General features: G+C 32.1%; 2 protein-coding genes across 5 annotated transcripts; both read right to left on the bottom strand.

Annotated features, from left to right (window-relative positions):
• Positions 1–905: 905 nt before the first annotated feature.
• LOC133681696 (proteasome subunit beta type-1-like) lies at positions 906–3,645 on the bottom strand. Its single transcript, XM_062104804.1, has 7 exons — positions 3,465–3,645; positions 3,278–3,385; positions 2,541–2,622; positions 1,931–2,060; positions 1,712–1,854; positions 1,532–1,618; positions 906–1,306 (listed from the first exon to the last, which is right to left on the bottom strand). Exons 1-7 carry the CDS (start codon positions 3,509–3,511, stop codon positions 1,232–1,234), a joined length of 672 nt encoding a protein of 223 aa, XP_061960788.1. The 5' UTR covers positions 3,512–3,645; the 3' UTR covers positions 906–1,231.
• Positions 3,646–12,169: 8,524 nt separating this feature from the next.
• LOC133683194 (AT-hook motif nuclear-localized protein 1-like) lies at positions 12,170–18,498 on the bottom strand. 4 transcript variants are annotated; one of them, XM_062106738.1, is made up of 6 exons: positions 17,967–18,498; positions 17,227–17,638; positions 15,743–15,810; positions 14,353–14,484; positions 13,026–13,187; positions 12,170–12,694 (listed from the first exon to the last, which is right to left on the bottom strand). In XM_062106738.1, the coding sequence occupies exons 2-6, from the start codon at positions 17,579–17,581 to the stop codon at positions 12,437–12,439; spliced, it is 975 nt and encodes a 324-aa protein (XP_061962722.1). In that variant the 5' UTR covers positions 17,582–17,638; positions 17,967–18,498; the 3' UTR covers positions 12,170–12,436. The 4 variants fall into 4 exon arrangements, with proteins under 4 accessions (XP_061962722.1, XP_061962724.1, XP_061962720.1 ...); XM_062106740.1 differs by having other exon boundaries at positions 17,227–17,588; positions 17,971–18,498; XM_062106736.1 differs by having other exon boundaries at positions 17,971–18,497.
• Positions 18,499–20,971: the final 2,473 nt, after the last annotated feature.

Here is a 20,971-nt window from a genome sequence, read left to right as displayed (position 1 = left end):
CAAGCAACATCCAACCAAATCCAGGGATGACAACTTCATTCAAGCTCAATAAATACCAATCCAAACTGATCGAAATAAAAACAAAATATTTAAATCTGATCTTGGTTAGTCTGGGTTACAGTAAAACTCAAAGTCAAAAAATAAAATTTAGGTTGTATGGTGTCTAAACTCGACCCAAACTTGAACCTAACCTGAAATAAACAAGTAAGCTCAAAAAAAATTTAAGAAAAATTACATATAAAACAAGCTAATTATATATTAAATAATTCTAATTTATAATATTTAGTTTCGATTTATAGATACTTGATAGATACTTGAAATTTAAGTTTAGTTCGATATTGCGTTTTGGGTTTGGATTTAGATTTAAATAGTTATTTTAATTTTAAATTTAAATATAAATAATATAAAAACAGCATTCATAACCCAGACTAACCATGATTAGATTTAAATATTTTGTTTTAATATTGTTGGAAATTGTTGGAAATTGATTCTAATTTTTTTTTTGTGTAAACAATATTTTTAAAAAAATTTAATTTTTTAAAATTAATTTTTTAAAATTATTTTTAATGTGTTGATATTAAAAATAATTTTTTTATAATATAAATAATATTATTTTAATATATTTTTAAATAAAAACACTATAAAAAATAACCATTATCACGTGCGGCTGAGCTTTTCTAAATTCTAACAATATATATAATACAGGGTCCTTTCCTTTGAAAATATTCCCACTCACATAGCAATATGGTAAAGCACATTCAATGACATTGTCACCCACTGCAGGCATTGAGGGCAGGTTACTTGACCAGATAACAATAAGCACTTCAAAAGGCATGCTAGTAAAAAGGAGCGAAGAACACACTACACCTGTGCTAGGTAAAATGGTGAAGCAGGATCGAATATCCATCTCCAAAGACACATTTTAAATATCAATGACCAAATACGACGAGTACAATTTATAAAATCCATACCCAATACAGATTGATGAGAATAACAAACTTGGCTTAAATTCGGCTGCATTGGTCTGGGATGCAAGAAAGCTTTCAACATTGCAAAATATCCATTAACTAGGATATGCAATTGTTCAAGCTGGTGACTAAATTAGAAGTTACATTGCAATGGGAGAGATCACAACGAAACAACCATATGGTAAATGACGACCACAAGGGTTTGATGTACTTCCAACTTCAACTTCAACTTCTAGCAAGTCCAGCAGCATGATTTTAATGGATCAATCTTTTCTGAGTTCCGCGTATTCACGACGAATACCATCAGCATTTACGATGACAATTTCAAGTTTGTCTCCCTGCAAAACAAACATGATATGTTAAAGGGTATGGTAAATGAACTAATATGTGCTTGTATGGGTAAACCTAATAGCAGCCTGCCCCATCTTTTCCTTGTGTAGAAGTAATAATTCAGAGAGATGGGGAGAGAATCTTTCCCTGAGATACAGGATAAAATTTAAAGGGAAAGAGAGAAGGAAGGATTAATTTAAAGGGCAAAAGCTGAATAGGAAACAGAAATATACAGTGTATATATCCCTCTCAGTTGCAGATGCAAAAACATCTTTGACCACATCAATCGCTTCTGCCTCAGTAAGTGGAGTTACAGCATCCTGCAGAATCACAAGTTTTTTACATAACCAGATAAAAGATGAAACACCCCGGAACAAATGGATAAAGAAACAATGTTAGACAGGAGGACATACCTGCGCAGGTAATAAAAGTGGGCTGGGGGACTTCAATTGGTTATCCAGCACAGGTATGATGAGTTTAGCACCGGAACCTTGGGCACTATACCCAACCTTCTCATAGGAACCAACAGCATCGTAAGTGTAAACACAGCCCTTTCCTACAGTTTAAAATAAGAACAAGTCATTAACACTAATCAAAAGCTTAGAGCTGCACTATTGAATTGTATGGCTAACCTTCCTCGTCAAAGCCAACCAAAACATTGAAGGTATAATAAGGGAAGAAACGTTTGTAGTAGAGAGTGTTGGAGAGCAGTCGAGCCATGGCAGGGCAGCTCATCTGCTTGTTGTGTTGATGTTGATAGATCTGTTAAACAATTACGAAATTTTTTTTAGCTTCAGTGCCAACAAGAAACCAATTTCTTTTCCAACACAGCAAAAGGATTAAACCACAAAATCACAGATATTATGGAAGACACACTTCTAGATAGTTCTTTGTTACTTAAGAGTTTCAGCAGTACAAAATACCAACATTCTTCTTAATAGATATATTGTAGACAAATTACATTGCTCTCAATATCTCTCAAACAAGAACCTCTCCAACTCCTTCCATATGCAATCTTTACAATTTTCAATATGGATTCTAATCCTGAAAAGATTTGGGACCAAATCATCCTCCACACTCTCCAGAACAAACACTGAAAAATAACTAGCACTGTGGTAAAACTCACGAGTTTTCCTTAAAAAGAAAATTCTCAAGATGTAGCAAGACTTCACAAGAATAAAATCGAGTTGATTAAATAGAATTGACAAGTAATGTAACATTTTAGTTTTCATGAAACCTCACCAGGTGCTTGGCACCCAACACCTTTTGTAGGGCTTTGACATCAGCTTGAAACCCTGAGGAGGCCATCAAACATTTGTCTGCTCTGAGAGCAACAAAGCAAACAAGTTAATGTTATGGAGAGGGAAAAAAAAAGGAAAGAAACCTTCATTAACAAGCTGAGTAATGGATGCGAGTACTTGCAGATTATTGTAAAAATTGATTCAATAACAAATCAAGCTATCCAGTGAGCACTAAATTCCACTCTTTCACTTTCCCCAATGTGTACGCAGGCATTGGCGATCGAGTGTGCAAATACAAGTTCAAAGACAGATATCACTAATTTCATGTTTCTCCGATTTACATCATGTAATAAACTATTCAAATGGAGTCCTCGATGAATCAAATTCCATATTTGAACTGTTCTTACATTCATTTGATCCAAAGATGAAAAGAAGCTCGATTCTTACACGTGCCCTTGTGAGAGAGGGAATGTACGTAAAATCAGTTCATCCTTCTTTGAAAAAGGCACAAACTTTTTTTCAAAAGTTAGATCAAATTCACAGAGCAGTCTAGATCAGCGTCCAATTTTACAATAGGGTTGTTGACATTAGATAAAATTGAAAACCAAGTTATAAAAAGCCACAATTATCAATCAATTTCACTGAATGCAATCTAAATTTCCAATTGAAGAACAAAAAATAAAAATACCCAGCATAAAAAAAAAGCGAATAGCAAAAAAAGAGATTAAGAAGACATACAGTTTACAGATTTTGGAGTAATCGCGAGTGAGAATATTGTATCCGGTAGACATTCGAGTATCAGCAGCGACAACACAGTAATCAGCTCCAGCAATCGCAACACAAGTCCTTCAAAAACAAAACAAAAAACAATCAAAATAAATAAAATAAACACGTCACTCACTGAGAGAAAGAGGGAGAGGGTTACCCTCCATTAAAATCGTAGGGTTCAAATCTTGCTTGTTGCTTAGTCATGGTGTGACAGAGAGAGAGGGAGGTATTAGGGCTTGTAGAGGATTAAAGTCTTCAAAGGTGAGAGAGAGCTGAAAAGCTTTGGGTTTTGTTTGTTTTAGCTCCCTTGTTGGTTCTGTCTTGCAGCGTACTTCAAATGTTTTTACTCTCACCACTTTAACCTTCGGTTTCAACTTTCAATCCGGCCCGGAATTTGACTCCACTCAAGACCCACGTCACAAGTTAACTGTAGTAAGTGTTTGAAAACGGATTTACACTTATATTTTTAAAAATTTTATTTTTTTATTAAAAATTAATTTTTTTTATATTTTGAATCGTTTTAATATGTTAATCTTAAAAACAACTTTTAAAAAATAAAAAAAAATTATTTTAATATATTTTAACATTAAAAATATTTTAAAATGTAATCATAATCACACTTTCAAACAAGCTTTAAATATAAATAAAATAAAATTTATCTAAAATAATACCGTTTTGATTTTAAAACAAAATTAAATTAGTTTTTTATTGAGTTAAACCGTCGGGTGGATAAAATTACATAAAGTGAATTTCTTCCTGCGTTAATTTAAAACTTGATCATGACAAAGAATTAGATTGTTGATTCATTAAGTTAATCTGCCAAAATACATCAATTTTAATTACATTGTTTCCAAGTTTTTTTTTTAAATAACAATTATCACTGTGTGGCAAATGGGCAATGCATTTACAAATTATTTTAGTATAATTTACGCTTTTTATTTAATCTCTATGTTCTTAATCTCTGAAGTTTTTTTATTTGTCTTAAATATATTATTTCAAGAAAATCCATTACATGAAAAATTATTTCAACATATGATTGGGGTGGGAAAAATAGTTAGACAATATTTTACGATGCTTATTATATATTGATAATGTAATGTATGATTCTTTTAAAATATATTTTTTAATTAAAAATTATCAAATTTTTATATTAATACTATAAAACTATCTAAAAATTATTAATTTAATATATTTTTACATAAAAAAAAATTTAAAAATATTTTTAAAAATAGAAACTATTGTAGTGACAAATGGACACTCAATGTGTATCAAAAAAATAATTGTATTACTATGTTATTTTTTTAATTAAAATTATTAAAAATTCGGAATTACTGGAAGAATAGATGGACTGGTCTTCTGGTAATAAAAGGATCCTTGGCTTGATCTCAAATTCTTAGCCAAATATTGCAATATATATTGTCTTTATTTTATGATAATAAGAGTAGTGTATTAACTACAAATATCAATTAATTTTTTATACAAATATAAAATCCATATTTCACAACTAACGTTAATAGCATGCTTGTTGTGGGTGGACATGTAAGTCATGCCCTTATGACCTCGTCACACAGTTATGTGATTTTTATTATTTTATTTTGGATTAAAGGTGTCAAACCTTCCTAAATTATTTGTTAAGGTAGAATTAGTCTCCAAATAATTTTATTTTTATTTTATCATCAAACTAAAATAAAGAAACTATACTATTATCTAGTCTAATAATTTTTTTTATTAATCCATCCATCTGCAAACTTAAAATAATAGTAATATTTTTGTATGAAAAAACCCTTTTTTTTAGGCCCATGAAACTAACACTTAAATCTTTTTTATTTATTTTTTCAGGCAAGTGGTGTTTTTTTTATCAGGTCAGTTGTCGTGCCAATCAGACGAAATATGTCCTATCAAAAGTATAATATTATAGAATATTTAGAGTCTATTTATATTTGTGTTTTTGAAAAAAATAATTTTTTTATTTAAAAATAATTTATTTTAGTGTTTTATATATTTTTTATGCTAAAGTCAAAAATAATTTTAATATATTTTTAAATAAAAAATCTTTAAAAAACAATTGTCTTCTTAATCAAACACGCACGCACGCACTTGTTTGTGATCAAAGAGAGAAAAGGCTCGGGCTAGAAATAATTGAATCAGAGTGAGAGCTTAAATAAGGGAAGCCCACTAACTAAACGGGGCCGTTTTTTGTCCATTCTTCTTTTAAAGTGGATATCCAGCAGCTCTGGGGGTGCATGTAGAGTTCAAGATGATGGGCTTGGACCAGTACTTTTTAAAAGTCAGGCCTGTATAGGTTCTTTTCAAAAAAAAATAGGGTAAATATTTTTATTTCTTTCCGATATTATACCACTCTTGAGATTTTTATTTATTTCAATTTGAATTCAATAATCAAGATTTTTATAAGATAAATCATAATATTGAAAAATTAAAGAAGCACTTACTCTTTACAAACATTTGCGCCCACGCATGAGACGTCAAAATGGAAATTAAATATTTTGCCATCACCTTTCCCTTAAATAATTAAATGCAAACATTATTATGATTGGTGATGAAATATTAATATATTCATCACCTTTTCTTTAATTAAAGTTTCATTTATTTGCATCATCACGCACATGAAATTTGAATAATTTCAAAGTTGTTGCAAAAGTCAATGACATTTTAAGATAGGATGAGATTTAAGCTTTAATAATAATATATATAAAAAAAAAGACTAAGCTTTTCTAGTTTTTTTACCCTGCATTGCACCTTGTTATAGTCCAATGACATCTTTATCCTTCATTACATCAAACAAACAGCCTTTCAACGGGGTAAGATGGTATCTTTAAGGGGGATTTATTTGGTATTATACTATTAATTGAAGGTGTAATGATTTATTAACTTTTTTTATATAGAATTAAATTACATGAATAACCTTGAGATGTTAACACAAAAATAAATGATGAGACGGTCTTTTGTGTCATTTCATGTTTTTTTCAAAATACAATTACTTTATTGCCATTCAAGTAAAAATAAATAAATAAGGGGTCAAAGGTTTTTTTTTTGTATCTTCTTCATAATTTTTCTATTATAATCTATTTGAGTTAGGGGCAAATCAATATTTTAACATATAATAGTAATAATAAAAAAGAAAAAGTTGTTGTACATGCTAGCGAGTGAATATTACCTGTGTTTTTTGGGCGACGCGTAGTGACAGTGAGATTAATGGGGTGACACATGTATCCCAATTCACGGTGGTTAGGCGCCAATAGATTTTTTTCCTTCTTCCCCTCTTTTCTCTCTCCTCTCATTGAAATTCATCATTGCCAGCCAAATTTCAAAGTTGTCCTCTCATTTAGTTTTTCTTTCAATTGTGATTATTTTTCTTTCGATTGATATTTATTTGTTTTGAATTTTTTTTCAATCTCATCCATTTCTATTTGGTTTTATTTAATTTTTATATCAAATACTTCTTTTGATTCATGTTTCTTTTATAATTTTCTTGATTTGTTCATTTTTTCAATTTTATTCCTAAACATTTTATTTTATTTATTTTTCTATTCAATTTTGGTCATCATTCTTTTAATTACTTTTCTTTTATCTTTTTCCTAGTTTGTTTTTTTTTTCAATTTTCTTCCTCGACATTTGATTTCATTTAGTATTTTTATCCAATTTTGGTCCCTATTCTTTTAGTTGTTTTTTTTCTTTTTCTTATTTTTTTTTTCCAATTTTGTCCATCAACATTTCATTTCATTTATTTTTTATCTAATTTTGATACTTCTTCTTTTAATTGTATTTTTTTTTATTTTATTTTATTTTATGGAGTTATCCCAAGTCGCAAGTTAGCCAAGTTAACATTGGTTTTTTCTATTTTTTTTAATTTTATCCCTTAATATCAGGCTATTGAGTATTAAGCTTTCTTATGTTTTTTCTTTCTATAAGGTTATTCTGGGTCGCGAGTTAGTCAAGTTATACTAAGGTTACTTAAGTTTTTTTTTCAATATTCTTTTTTTTAACTTTGATCTTTTTTTTCTAGGTTATTTTTTTTAAAATTAAATTTTTAATCCTGATCTCATGCTGACTTGAGTTTCCTGCATCACAAGCTAGTGAAGTTAAGTCAGGATGCATGACTCAGGGTTTTTTTTTTTTTTTTTTAATTTAGCTTTTATCCTTTTTTCTAGTTAATTTTTTTTTAAAATAATTTTTTAAACCCCGATCTTTTGTTGTGAGTGGTGGGTTAGTAGAGTTAACCCAGGTTAACTCAAATTTTTTTATTCAATGTTTTTTTTTATTTGAATTTTTTTAATTTTATCATCTAAAATTAGATTAGTCTACCTTAAGTTTTATAGTTTTTTTCTGCTTTTCATTCTATAAGATATCTTGATTTCATATTCTATATGTTCATCAAGCTAACCTGGACTTGAAAAATCCATCATCATCCTTCTTTTCATCATAGAACGAGGACATTATTGCTCCTGCGAGATGTTTGAATTTACACAATTATTACTCCTAGGTTTCTGAAAAATGTTAAAACACTTTTGCACTTTATTATAAAACTATCCACAATTTTAAAGGGAACACGCCAGTTATACAAGCAAACACACAGAGACTAAATACACACCAGTTGCCCTGCATATGAACTAATTTGTGCTAAACAAAGTTTAGACTTGTATAGAAATTAATGTTCGTGCATCTTCATGAACGTGCATTTTCAATGAGCAACTGAACAATTTCAGTAAACAAAATGATCATTAGATGCTTTAAATGATAATTTAGTTTCCGTTGAAAAAATATTTCCTTGGCCCATTTAATTTGTGATAGACTAGTTCAATTGGTTAATTTTAAAGGAAAAGTTATTCCATGCAGTGGAGATTCATTGTCGTTTAAGGGGTATTTTCACTAATTAGCCTATTCAAATTCTTCATGTGTGAATAGAGCAGGCTGACAAATAACACGACTGAACACGTATGAACTTGTTTATCAGGATCAAGATAAGAGCCCTCAATCGGTTCTTTCCTGGGGAACAAGATAGAGAGAGGAGATTATTTTGCTTACTTTTTTCATGTTTTCTTAATCAACTTTTTGGAGGGCTTATTTGGCTTATAGCACTAATGAAGGATTTAGATGCTATATTAATTTAAGTTCAAAGGATCTTTTTTATTGAAGACTTGAACACTATTGAATTTATTGATGGCCAGAATGGTTTTTTCCTGCTGCCAAACGCCAAACCAACAAGAAATACCTTTAAATAAATTACACAGTCTGTTAGGCCTATTCGTTAATTAAATTCTGAAAATTTAAAATATATGTGGTCCTTGTTCTTGCTTGATTCCTCTTTGTGCACCAGGAAAAGTAACTTGTTCTTGCTTGATTCCTCTCTGTGAACCAGGAAAAGTACTTCATTTTGGCTATTGCGTCTTCAATTTTGATGAGGGGGACGTAAGGCTGCAAAGTGGCATAAAGATCATATGATCACTAGGAAGCCAACGGATGCAAATCAATGGAAACATGCAAATCAAGTTTGTGTGGCTAGTCAAGGACAAAACACAAGCTCATGCATGTTGCTTTCTGTCTGGATCTGGGCATCTTTTTTGGCACTAAACTGCCCAACAAACAGCAAAATCCACATCCAGACCTTTCATATAATATGGTTACTGTATTATTCTCAGCTTTTGTCGAGTTTCTTTGTTTATTTAGTTTGAAAATGAGGCAGCCATGTTACTAATTGATTGAAGACACCTCATTGTTTTGATATGGCTTTCATACGGTGATGCCAAAATTTAATATAAAAAAATAATAAAAATATATTATTTTAATATGTTTTTATAAATAATATTTTAAAAAATAATAACCTCCCGTATTCATTCGATTATTAAATTCAAGAAAATAATACAAGAAAATTCAGCGGGCATAAATGATGGGGTTGGAGATGCAAGGCATCCTAACTTGGGACTCAAACACATGTACATGTCTTACTGCCCGGAGAAATCCTAAACCTAACTGACTACCTCTTCTATTATTAAATTGATTGGTTGCTTAGATAACAATTAAATAGAAAATCAAAATATTATCTTTTAAGTATATATTAATTTCTGCTGTATAATAATTGTGTTCTATCTAAACGACAAACTTAATTAGTACAGCCGCCTGATGTTTCTAAATTACTTTCTGAATGCTCAAAGCCTGTTTAAGTAATTAATATCCCTTCCCCCGGCAGCAAAAGGTCTTTTTTTTAATGTAATTATTTTCCCCATTTTTTGGAGAATGACGGGTAAGAGTCTTCGAATTCTGATTGAATTTGGAGCAAGATTTTTCTTGTAATTAAATTAAAGGAAAAAATTGTTCCAGTATCAACCGATGCCATTGCTGCATGTTTTTGAATTCTGCTGACTGAAATGATTTTGAACTTGAAGAGACAAAGGCAAAAGAAAGGATAATCAAGATAAAAGCACACTAAAATGTACAGAATATTTATTTTTTTCAACACAATATGTACCTGTATTCATCATATGAACATATATACATGCCAATTCTTACGATTACCTTGCAGTCGTAACAGCGTCCTTAGAAACACAACCATCAAGACTTGAAAAGCACAACCACCGTCCCCCACCACTCTCCATGGCTTCACAAATATTTACAATATGGGGTGAGCAGGAGATGGGAGGGAGGGAGAGAAACAAGTAGTATACAGCAGAATGGCAAATTCAAACTTTACATGCTTGCCATTTCTACAATATCTAATAAACCTTGCTGATTAACCAGCAGAAATACAAAGAAACCTGTCTCTCAGGAACTCCTCCCTCCTTTCCTGATAAACCTTTTCTATGAATCCCTCTATTTTCTTCTCCAATTCGTTATCATATTCTTCATGATCTTCACTATCTTGATCACCTTCTGCATCATTGACATCATCATCTTCACTATCTTGATCACCTTCTGCATCATTAATATCATCATCTTCATTTTCTTCAACATATCGATCAGAAACATGATAGTTATCATCATAGCCATCAAAAGTACTATAGCTCTGATCATCATCCTCATCATCAGTACTGCCAGTGCTGCCACAAACTTCGACTTCTTGTATTGTTTCGTCCATTTTATACACTGAAGGTGGGGGGATAGAAGAAAACGACTCCTCCAAATCTTCAACAGATGACTTAGGTCTTCCTACAAAGATGGTGATAATGATAAAATGGAACACGAAAAACAAAGTTAGAAAGCTAGGTTTTGCCACGATGATGAAGTTATAGGGAGAGAAATGAAGCTGGTTTTTTTGCTTGGAGATTGAGAGTAGCAAAGAGAAGAGGAAACATATGAGAGGAGGTACTCTAACTGTCTCCATGCTCAAGTGGGTTCTCTACTTCGATGTTCTATCTATCTCTTACTCTCGCTGTGTAGAGCAGTCTCTCAAGTGGCACTTCATATAGTCCTCTCGACAAAGCTTGTTAACTAAACTATAGTAGAGGTTTTACGAAGAAACTGCCTAAAGTCTAAAATAGACGAAAAAGAGGTTAGTAAATTACAAATGATGACATCATTTTTTTTATCACCTTTGCATGTCATTGTGTAGACAATGATGTGTTTTTTCTAAGTTCACAAGTTAGGCATTGCTTTTAGGGTAATGTCCAGGAAATTGCTCGGCCTTGCATATTGCTTGACTCTCAAGAGAACCATATAAGATATTTAAAAACATTTTAACAAAAACAAAAGACAAAGAAAGTGATGTTTTACTGCAGCAAACCAAATTAAGGAAGATTTTTTCAGCAGTGGGTGCCAGAAGATAATTTAACAAATACAAGAGTGTAAGAACTTTTTTTTAAAAAAAGGTCCCGATAAGAATAAAAGTTGTTGACTCGACGTATGATTTATAATTAATGAGCCCAAGTCTTTGTCAATTTTGCATGTCACTAAGCTTCCCCGAGAGCTGGGGATGGAGGGAGGGGGCTCAATATTTCCAGAACGTATATTTTATTACATCTTGAACATTTGTTTCATTAATTAATTTGATGGTCATATACTTTTTCAACTTAGCCTACCATATATTAAGACAAGTTTACGTTTAATATAGCTTTTAACCAAGACCGAGCTTGTGACCAGTAGTATAGTGATCTTGGAAGAATATATTTGTATTGGCTTACTGCTTGGTTTTTTTAGCTTTAATTTTTTTTTATATTATTAAATAAAAAATAATTTTAGAAAAAAACATAATTATTAAAAATTAAATTTTATATTTTATTTTATATAATGTTATTACGGTATCAAAAAAAATCTCAATATTAAATAAATATTTAATTTTACAAATATCTATTTTTATTATATAATTAAATAAAAATAAAAAATAAAATTATTAAACTCAGAGTTTATAATGTTAATTGCAGGTTTGATGATTAACTACTATGTTAATTCTAATTAATCTAATATATTATTAATTTAATATTTTTTTTAAAAAGATATCATTTAAAAATTAAACCAGTTCTTACCTCTCATTTCTTTTACTCACCAAGACCGACTTGCACCGGAACAACTCCAAGAGTATGAAAAGAAGATTTCAGATTTAACTTTCTAAATTGAGTTTAATAACATTGTAAATATACATATATATATATATATATAAGCATTTTTAGAAAAAACAAAAAACCTTTAATCCCACTGCAGCACAGCACGGGGAATTATCTGCTTTTGCTCCATAACATGGTTAAAAACCCAAAATCGACTCCGGACTTTCAGCTTTTAACTGCTTTTGAACTGTTACCAAACAGTTTTTTTCATTAGCTTTTAGTGCAAAAGCTCCATAAATAAAGGAAAAAAGGACCATGGTGCCTAACATGCTCTAGGTTCTAGGTCTACTTAATTCACCTAAGGCAAATATTGTTCAAGCCAGACTGGTTTCCAATTCAAATGTCTTTACAACCATACTCTACTCGTAACAAATCAAAGAAGCCTACTTTAGATTAGCCCTAGTAATCAGATATCCTGTCTGATCCCAGCCAAAAAGTATGTCATTCCTAACATCCTAGTTATTCCAGAAGAAATATTCAATAAAGCATACAGAGAATTTGATAAGAGGAGCAACTCAGACTCCAGGATGACCAACCAATATAGTCAGTAAGAGATGCTTGACTAGGGCTCCTGAAGTTAACCTTCTGGCAATGATATGTTGATATCAGTTCCGGAGTTTCTCACATCCTGCATGGAGTGCATGGTGGCCCAGTTTTCTCTTTGGAAGGGAGAGGAATTTTGCTGCCCCTGTGGTGTACCCGCACTTTCCTCTCTCTCTGCGATAGGAGCAGGTATGGCTGGGGCCGGTGCAAAAGTTGCTGGTATTGAGTCAATCTTCGGCTTCTTTGGTTTTTGTTCTTGATGATTTCCTGGCAGGAAACTGCCTACCACAACCTGAGACCAAGACATTAAAGCAAGCATTTCAAGTCTTGATTCATTTCAACTTCTGATGTAGGGATATGCATTAAACACCATGCGCAGGAAGCTGCATGTCTATTTGTGTATAGTTTAAATTCATACCACATGCACCCACTTCTATTTATACTCGTGCAAAACCAGTGAACAGATTAGTATCTATTTTGGCGCTTGACATTTGAATTCCAGTTGTGGAATTAGTGGTCATCAAAGCCCTAACCACTTCTTAGTTACCTCACCCATCGTGGGTACTGTAAGGGGGAGCAAAGTGGAGTTCTCCTCTAATAGCAAATGAATAAAAAGAGCTTACCTGCACAGGACTAGCAGCGACTAGAAGTCCAGCAACGCTTCCCCCCACAACACGACCGTCGGGGCTTGCCAAAGAGACACTCATCCCTCCTGATCTGCTCCTTGTTCCTTGAATCTCGGTAGGCATAAATGATCCAGACAATGAAAGTATTTCAAAGCGACCCTATAAAATATAGAGGAGATTAAAAACTCTACACAGTAACTGAACCTAATGCAATGATTTCACTTTTAAAAAAAAAAATTAAAAGAAAAACCAATTGAATTTCCAAATACAGTTGTTTTACATTCCACTCACAGTAAAAAAGCTCAACCAAAAACTTGTTCTAATTCATTAATTAACCCAGGTTGAATCCATGTAGTATTTAGACTCTTGATGAATATCTGTCATTAGTACTTTATGTTTTAGCATTTGGAGAGTTGGCTTATGCTTCTGTAAACATAAGACCTTGGTCTTATTTTTATCTGAGCCAAGTGATTAGAGAAAACACTGATGCTGTGTGTGGTTTGGAGAAAGTTGTATTGTGTGGGGGTTAGTTTCAGCTAATAAGTTTTGTGAATTTTAAATAAATGTATGTGCACTAATTGTGCAAGGTCTCAATTAATTGATTAAAACCAACACTTAGACAAGCAAGATAGAAGTCAATACAAATGAAAATAGTTACCAAATTTCTGTTATTTCAACAAAATTGACCATCCAGCATCTATCAACTGTCAGAGAACGTCTTGATTTCAAAATAATTTAAGAATATGCCTATGTTCAACAAGGTCCATTCTCCGGTGCAGCAATGAAAGACTACCACAAAAGTGCATTGATAGGTTACCCAAAGGAATGGCCTTTGAAGCCTGCTCCATATTGGACATTGTATTATCAGAAAAGTCTAATGAACCTAAACTCGATTTCCCCAATATATAAATATACACACACACACAAAACCTTTTTACATTATAGGATTTTCTGAGCTTATAAGTTTCCAATGAATTATGAAAGATACCTTCTAACTAATCGAAACTAGTGCTGGTCCGATCAAAGTTTCAAAGTTTACAAAATCAAATAAATTCTAAGATTTCCCAGCTTGCTAGCACCACTTAACCAAGAAAGAAATAAATTTGCAGAAATGCTGGCCTCATCATCCCTTTAATCCTCTAAGACATCCGATACTTTCACAAAATCAAGCCCATGCAAATGTAAACTACTATGCTAGTCCACTATAAAGAAAGGTATAAATAACAAAACATGTTAAATTCTTAGAATTAGAAGATGCATTCATCTAGTTGTAAAGTTAACATGAGTTATTTAGGAGTTGGGATGGAATGGGAGGAGGACAGACCTCGTATGTCAAAGTACCCCCAGAAGAATCAGGTTGACGAAGTGTGACGTTTGAAATTACTCCATTAGCTGATAGGATGCAAATGGCACGAGGCCCTTGTTGTGAAAATGATATCACCTTCATGGTAACGTCCTTGAACCAAAAATAATTACAAGTGAAGTGGTCTTTAAACAACCAAAGAAGATCACAAGGGCAGCGAAACAGAACAATCATGTAGAAGTTAATTTGCAATTAGTACATCAATATGTATATTAAATCTCAAGCCTTTTGATATGCTATAAGGATTTATATTTTTTTCTAAAGCTTCTAAGCATTTTACTTGATTCTGATGCTGCTGCAAGTTTTTTTTTTTTTTTTAAGTTGAAAATATCAAAATTACACAAATTTTATTAATCTTTCATAAAATCAAATTAAATACACAAGTATTATTCTTAAACAAAGTTTTGAATGTCAAAAAAATTCTTTTATAACACAAATTGATCACTATAGAAATATCTAATTGATAAAATTGGATGTTCAATTTTTTTAAAATATGAGTATTATTCTTAAACAAAGCTTTTAATGTCAAAATCTTTTATAATACAAAGTGGTCACTCTAGAATATATCCAATTACTAAAAATCAGGTCTTTAAATTAGAATTATTTATAATACAACTTGTTCGCAATAGAATACATCCAATTAGTAAAATCACATGTTCAAATATATGCAGAAATTTTAAAAACTGACAGCAACACTGAGATAATCAGCTAGTTTTACTACAACTCAATTCCATCCATAACTAATCTAATGAGTGAGCAAAAGTAATTTTGGCGAGCATTTCAAAAAATGCCAGTGAAGACAAAAAAAACAATTAGCCATCACTCAACAGAACAACTTGCAAAAGAGGAAAGGCACATGAATGGAATCCAAATGTAGCAAAACTGGTTCTTAATCCTTTCAATTATCTGTCACGATTTCCCTGAATGCTAATATATCCTTCAGAGACGTTTTAGAAAAGTTATATTGAAATGCCATGTGAAAAATTGGATAGCAGACTTCCAAGCAGAATGAATTACTATGAAGTATTATCCATCATTACAATTACTATAAAAAGAAGCCTAATTGATCAAGAAGAACATTTTGTATGCATGTACCGAAAAAGATGATCTGGATTAAGGAAAAAAACTGCCTAAATGAAAAAAATGTACTACGTGATCTAACAGTCAGGAATTAGGATAAAAACATTTGTCATTATTAGAAGCCATTTATGCTGCATGTTTTCTGAACTGATTACCAAACGTATAGATTTAAATTCACAAACCAGATACAAATGAAAATTGAAAGTGCAAACATTTTTATATCAGCATAATCCAAATGAAGTTAACATTATCTTTCTTTGGTCAAGCATACCTCGCCAGCATTAACAGTGATGACATGGGGTGTAAAATTTGTGCCAACAGAATTAGCAGCCCATTCACCTAAAAAATGACAATCAATACACCAGTGAATTCAAAATAATGTCAGTAACTTTCTTAACAGACACTTTAGCCTTTTTTCCAAAAGCATACGTTCAATTTTCTTTCATTTATTACTGCTTAGCATCGTGTATCTCAACAAGCATATTAACCTACTTTTTTAACACAAGGAAAATGAAAGATAAGGGAAACATACAGCAATATATAATGTTCAAGTCAGATAAATTAAAGGAAACAGCTTTCAGACAGAGCTTAGTGCAATTCTTAGCAAGCCTCACATATTATTTTTTACATCTCAAACATTAAAAATCTTCCCGCTGTCAAGTCAATCTCATGAAGAGAGGCTTAAGCAACTTACAAAATCTCAGATTGATTATCATTGTGGCTGAAGCAAAATGACATTGCATTGAAAACTTACCACAAGGTAAAAAATTCCATAGTTCGATAATTGAATATTGTATTATAAACAACATTTCACGAGTTTATACCATCTCATAAAGTGAAAATTTATGTGGGTCAAATGTACAGACAAATGGAAGGATGTGGTGCATCACAGCTCAGAATTCAGAAAGTTTGCTGTAAAACACCTGTCAAAGCTGGAGTACAGGGCTTCAATTCCCCAAGCTCCAGGCAAACTAGAGTTCCAACCACCTATTAGCACCTAGGAAGCATTGGAATATTATACAGGAGTAAAGTCTGACAGGCAACTTCATCAGTGATAAGATCATAAGAGGGTAAGAAGGAATTCACAAGTGTCGAGTAAGAAGGCTTGACTCTAAGAGAGGCAAGTTCGATGTGCATCACAAGGATATTCTGTTGCTTTAGGCAAGCATTAGAAGAGAAGAATCAGTGCCATAAAAAGGATTTAAAGCTCAAAAACCTAAGAACGAGACAGTTTTCTCAATTGAATCATGATGTCCAAGGAAGGACAGGGACATAAATTTTTCATCAATATTTTCTAATGTAGTCACTGTAACTAAAGACGCTGCCGATGAAGTATCATTCTGTTTCTGTCATGAGAGCATATTGTTCAATCCTCACTAAAAAAAGCAAGGAATATTCTCACTCTCATGCCAACCCACAAAAGCCCACCTTGTTATTTTCAGAACCAGCACTATATAATTCCAAATCTAAACAAAAGCATCTCACAGAATGGTCCCACGTGTGTAATCAAGGGGTAAGTTCACATTAAGGAATCTTTGGAATTTGAGGGGCCTGAGTTCTTCAAATCAATCAAGACAATAATTCAAAAACCTCAATTCCACTACTAAAAAACAAGTTTGAAGACCAGTTCACTATAACAAAAGGAAAAGACTAGTCAATCCTTAAAACAAAATCAAAATCATTGTTATTCATACGGTTCTGATAACGTAACAAACTCAATCCTAAGGAACTGGGCTTCAAAAGGGTAAAACATACCTAAATTCTCCATTCCCATTTTCTTGTATTTCTTTTTCTCATAACTACCAGGCCACACTTTCCCCGGCTTTCCAGCAGAGTAGTCTCCACCAGTATGCGGGGCCGAAGCAGAAATTGGCATCGGTGATAATGCCCTAGCGACCGCCCCATCCGGTCCATATTTCCTTGGCCTCCCTCTTTTCTTCTTTTCTGCAGTTCCTCCGATCAATCCTGCACCAACTGGTGGCACCTCTACGGCTGGTGGTGACACTACAATCTGACCAGGATTTTCTGTCCTTGGCGCCATATGATAGGTTGATGGAGCTTCTGCTCCTATCACTGTCACCCCTGAACTTAATCCTTCTCTTCCCTCCATGCATAAACTGTAAATTATTCAAAAATCACTACACCTAACAATACTATTTTCCAGATTCTGCAACACAGAAAAATTAGGACGAAAATAAAATGTTAACAGAAAATAAATTACTACAAAAAAAATCTCAGTAAAAAATTAGCATTTTAACTCCAAATTACCAAACCTAAAAAAACCCAAGATCAAAATCTAAAGAAGGAAAAAAAAAACAGAAGATAATTTTTTTTAAAAAAAAAACAGCGAATATCTAACAGAACCTCAACATTTTGCTTTAATCTTCAGAGATCAAAACCACAAACTTTCACATAAGAGCAAATGAACTGTTAAACTCTACAACTTTAAAAAAAATGTCAATGCAAAAAAAAAAATGTTAAAAGATCATCATGACCTACAACAGCAACTTCAAGACTTTAAGAAGATACTCTCCAGAAACTGTAGCGTCTCTCTCTCGGTCCCTTTCACATTCGCTTAGCTTCTTCAAATAGTACCGGCACTTTCGAGTTTTCTCTCAGCAAAACACTAAAGAACAAAAGAATAAGAAAAGAAAGAGAAGGAACTGTTTGTTTCCTGAGAAAAACCTTTCTCGAGAAAACAATCTACCCTTGTCGGAAAAATAAACAGCTTGACTTGCCGGTCTGAACAGAACCAGAAAACCCAAAAAAAGGAAGGTAAATAAAAAAAAGTACAAAAGGAAAAAAACGAAAATGTAACATTTAAGTAAGAGTAAAGCAACAATTTAAAATAGATTTATTAATTATTTTTGCTAAACCCGATAAATACAAGTGATTTAAGGGAAATTTCACGTCCGTGAGGGGAATTGAATTTTGAAATCTGAGGTAGATATGGTTAATTTCGTAATTCTATCGGTAAAGAGCATGTGAAATAAGGTAAAAAAGTGGATTGCTTTTTCTAAAACAAAAATAAAAAAATAATTTGTGCGTTAACATTTAAAGCTGCAAAAATATAGGCGTTGGGTGACCAACTTTTTTGTTGCCGCTGACCTGCTTTTTGTCCTTTCCGGCAAGTGAAATATCACATTCTAACCATTGCCGTTCATCTTGTCGATAATTACAAACTATGCCACTGTGTTGCGGACAGCCAATCCAGTCCTTTTTTTTAATATAAAAAACACCCCGGCCTGCTTTAATTCGGTCAAATTATTTTCAGATTTGAATCATTGGTGTCGTAGAACAAATGCTCACCTTTAGTAATTAGGATTTAAACTTTATATTAAATATGAAAAGTAAAAAAGATTTGAGATCTTAATCTAAAGAAATTGTTCTCTTGTCTAAAGGGCTATATATTCCTCTTTAGTCGTTGGGATTTAAACTTTATGTTAAATACGAAAAAATAAATTATTTAGAATCCTTTAATCTTTATATGCTTAGCTTGTTATTGATTGAACTAGAAAATGTAATTAGACTTTATGCGTGAGAACTGGTCCGGAAAAAAGTTATAAAAAATAAAAAAACGCATGAGACTTTTGTTTTTTTTTATGAAAATGCAGGGCAGAAGAAACTGTAGGCACGCACCCCGGATTTGTTAGCCTGGTGATTGCATCGGCTGATCGAGAGGATCCGATTTGTGAGGTGTTCGGATCTGAATGAATAAGAAATCACGGGACAAGGAAGGTTTTGCTGGAACCGTGTACTTTTTTCTGCGTAAGAGAATGTTTTATTTTTTTTAAAAAAAAAAAGACCTCATGGCTCATGGTAGAAAAAATATTTAATAAAATATCATAATTTAAAAAATTAACAAAACTACCAAGTGAAAATAATAATTTGTTGCGACCTTTCACTCTCGATATTTATTTGTTCGAATGAAAGTGAAAATAATAATTTGTTGATTTTTAAATTCTTTTTAATATTACATTGTGTTTTTAGTGTTTCTAGCACCTTAACCTTTGTAGTTTTTTTTTTTTAAAAAAATAGATTGCTTTGATACAATCAATTAACTATGCTATTTTTAAAAATATTTTTTGAGATATTACAAGTTTTCCAAATATTTATTTTTTGACATGGGTTAGTTTCAAAAAAATTCTAAAAAAAAGTGTGTTTTTTTAAAAAAATTTAACGTGATAATTTAAATTTTTTAACAGAATAACATTATTTAAATTTTTTTAATGAAATAAACATTTTTATTTTATCAGCTTTTAAGATGTGGCAATAATCTTGTCGCGCTGTTCGCAAACACAACAAGATTATAGCTCCTGTCAGAAGCATGACATGTTGTCATGAATTCTTTTAGTACTGCTACAATGGATGTATCAGCAAAAAGAACACATCACAGCACAAGTTTTAGACTTTTCAAAACACATTCACATAGACCCATAAAAGTGACACACACACACTCCTTTTATTAGTTTAATCTCTAGTGGTAAGAAAGACATGCAGTTACAAAAAAGTCCTAGCTTTTTCCCAGATGGACACCAATTTCTGCTAATATAATGGCCGCCGGATTGGGTTTGGTTGAAAGTGGAGTTGGTTCTGCTATTGTCGTACATGGTGGTTGCCGTTGTTGACCATGGTGAAGAGGGGAGGAGTTGCTGGCTGTCAGCTGGAGGACGAGAGCTTTTTGTGTTGCTGGTGGCGAGGAGTTGCTGGCCGTGAGTTGAAGGGAAGGGTTTGTTGTTGAAATGGGAGGTCATGAGTTTGTATGAAATTTAGCAAAAAACAAACTAAAAGGAAAGTTGGGTTTCAAGGGCATGGTCTCTGGTGATCGGAAAGGAGAATGAAAAATAGAAGGCTGGTGTTCCTGTGTGCTCAAAACTGCGAGTAAGACCTTTTTTTCTTGGATAGAGACAGATTAAAGAAAACGGCGTGGAGGCTGTTAAAAAGAAGAAGTTCATTATATTTCATCAAATGTGGCTTCTGGGAATCGCCAAAAAAATTATAATTGATACCATGTAGTATTTTTGAACATCAGCTGAATTAAATCACCGTAAGAATACTATTTTTCAAAAACCTTGTATTTTTGTGATATTTCACTATTTATTTATATTTTACATGCTAATTGCCTATTTTTAAAAAAAAAATAAAGAAGAGGGTGATAAAAAAACAAACAGTAAAAATGCACGGAGACTTCTCCTTCATTCGAGAGAAAGATTGATCTAACTATCACGTTTATAGTGGTATATTTTGCAAGGATAACTGCGTGTTGTGGTTGTATTTACAAAAAAAATGTTGTTTATAAGTGTTTTATTATATATTAATAACACTTGTATTGTTATGAATCCCATCTAAAATGAGGCTGGAAATCAGTTTCTTGAAAAGTAATTTGAAATTGTTTTTCATGAGGGCGTGTTCTCCTCTCTTCTTCACTAACAGTGCAAACAATTAATCATTGTAAAAATTTCTCAAAACAACCTGAGGTCTCCATTGTTAAGTTCTAGAA

The sequence above is a fragment of the Populus nigra genome, chromosome 2 (assembly GCF_951802175.1).
Source record: "Populus nigra chromosome 2, ddPopNigr1.1, whole genome shotgun sequence".
Taxonomy (NCBI): domain Eukaryota; kingdom Viridiplantae; phylum Streptophyta; class Magnoliopsida; order Malpighiales; family Salicaceae; genus Populus; species Populus nigra.
This window is presented reverse-complemented; position numbering and strand designations above follow the sequence as displayed.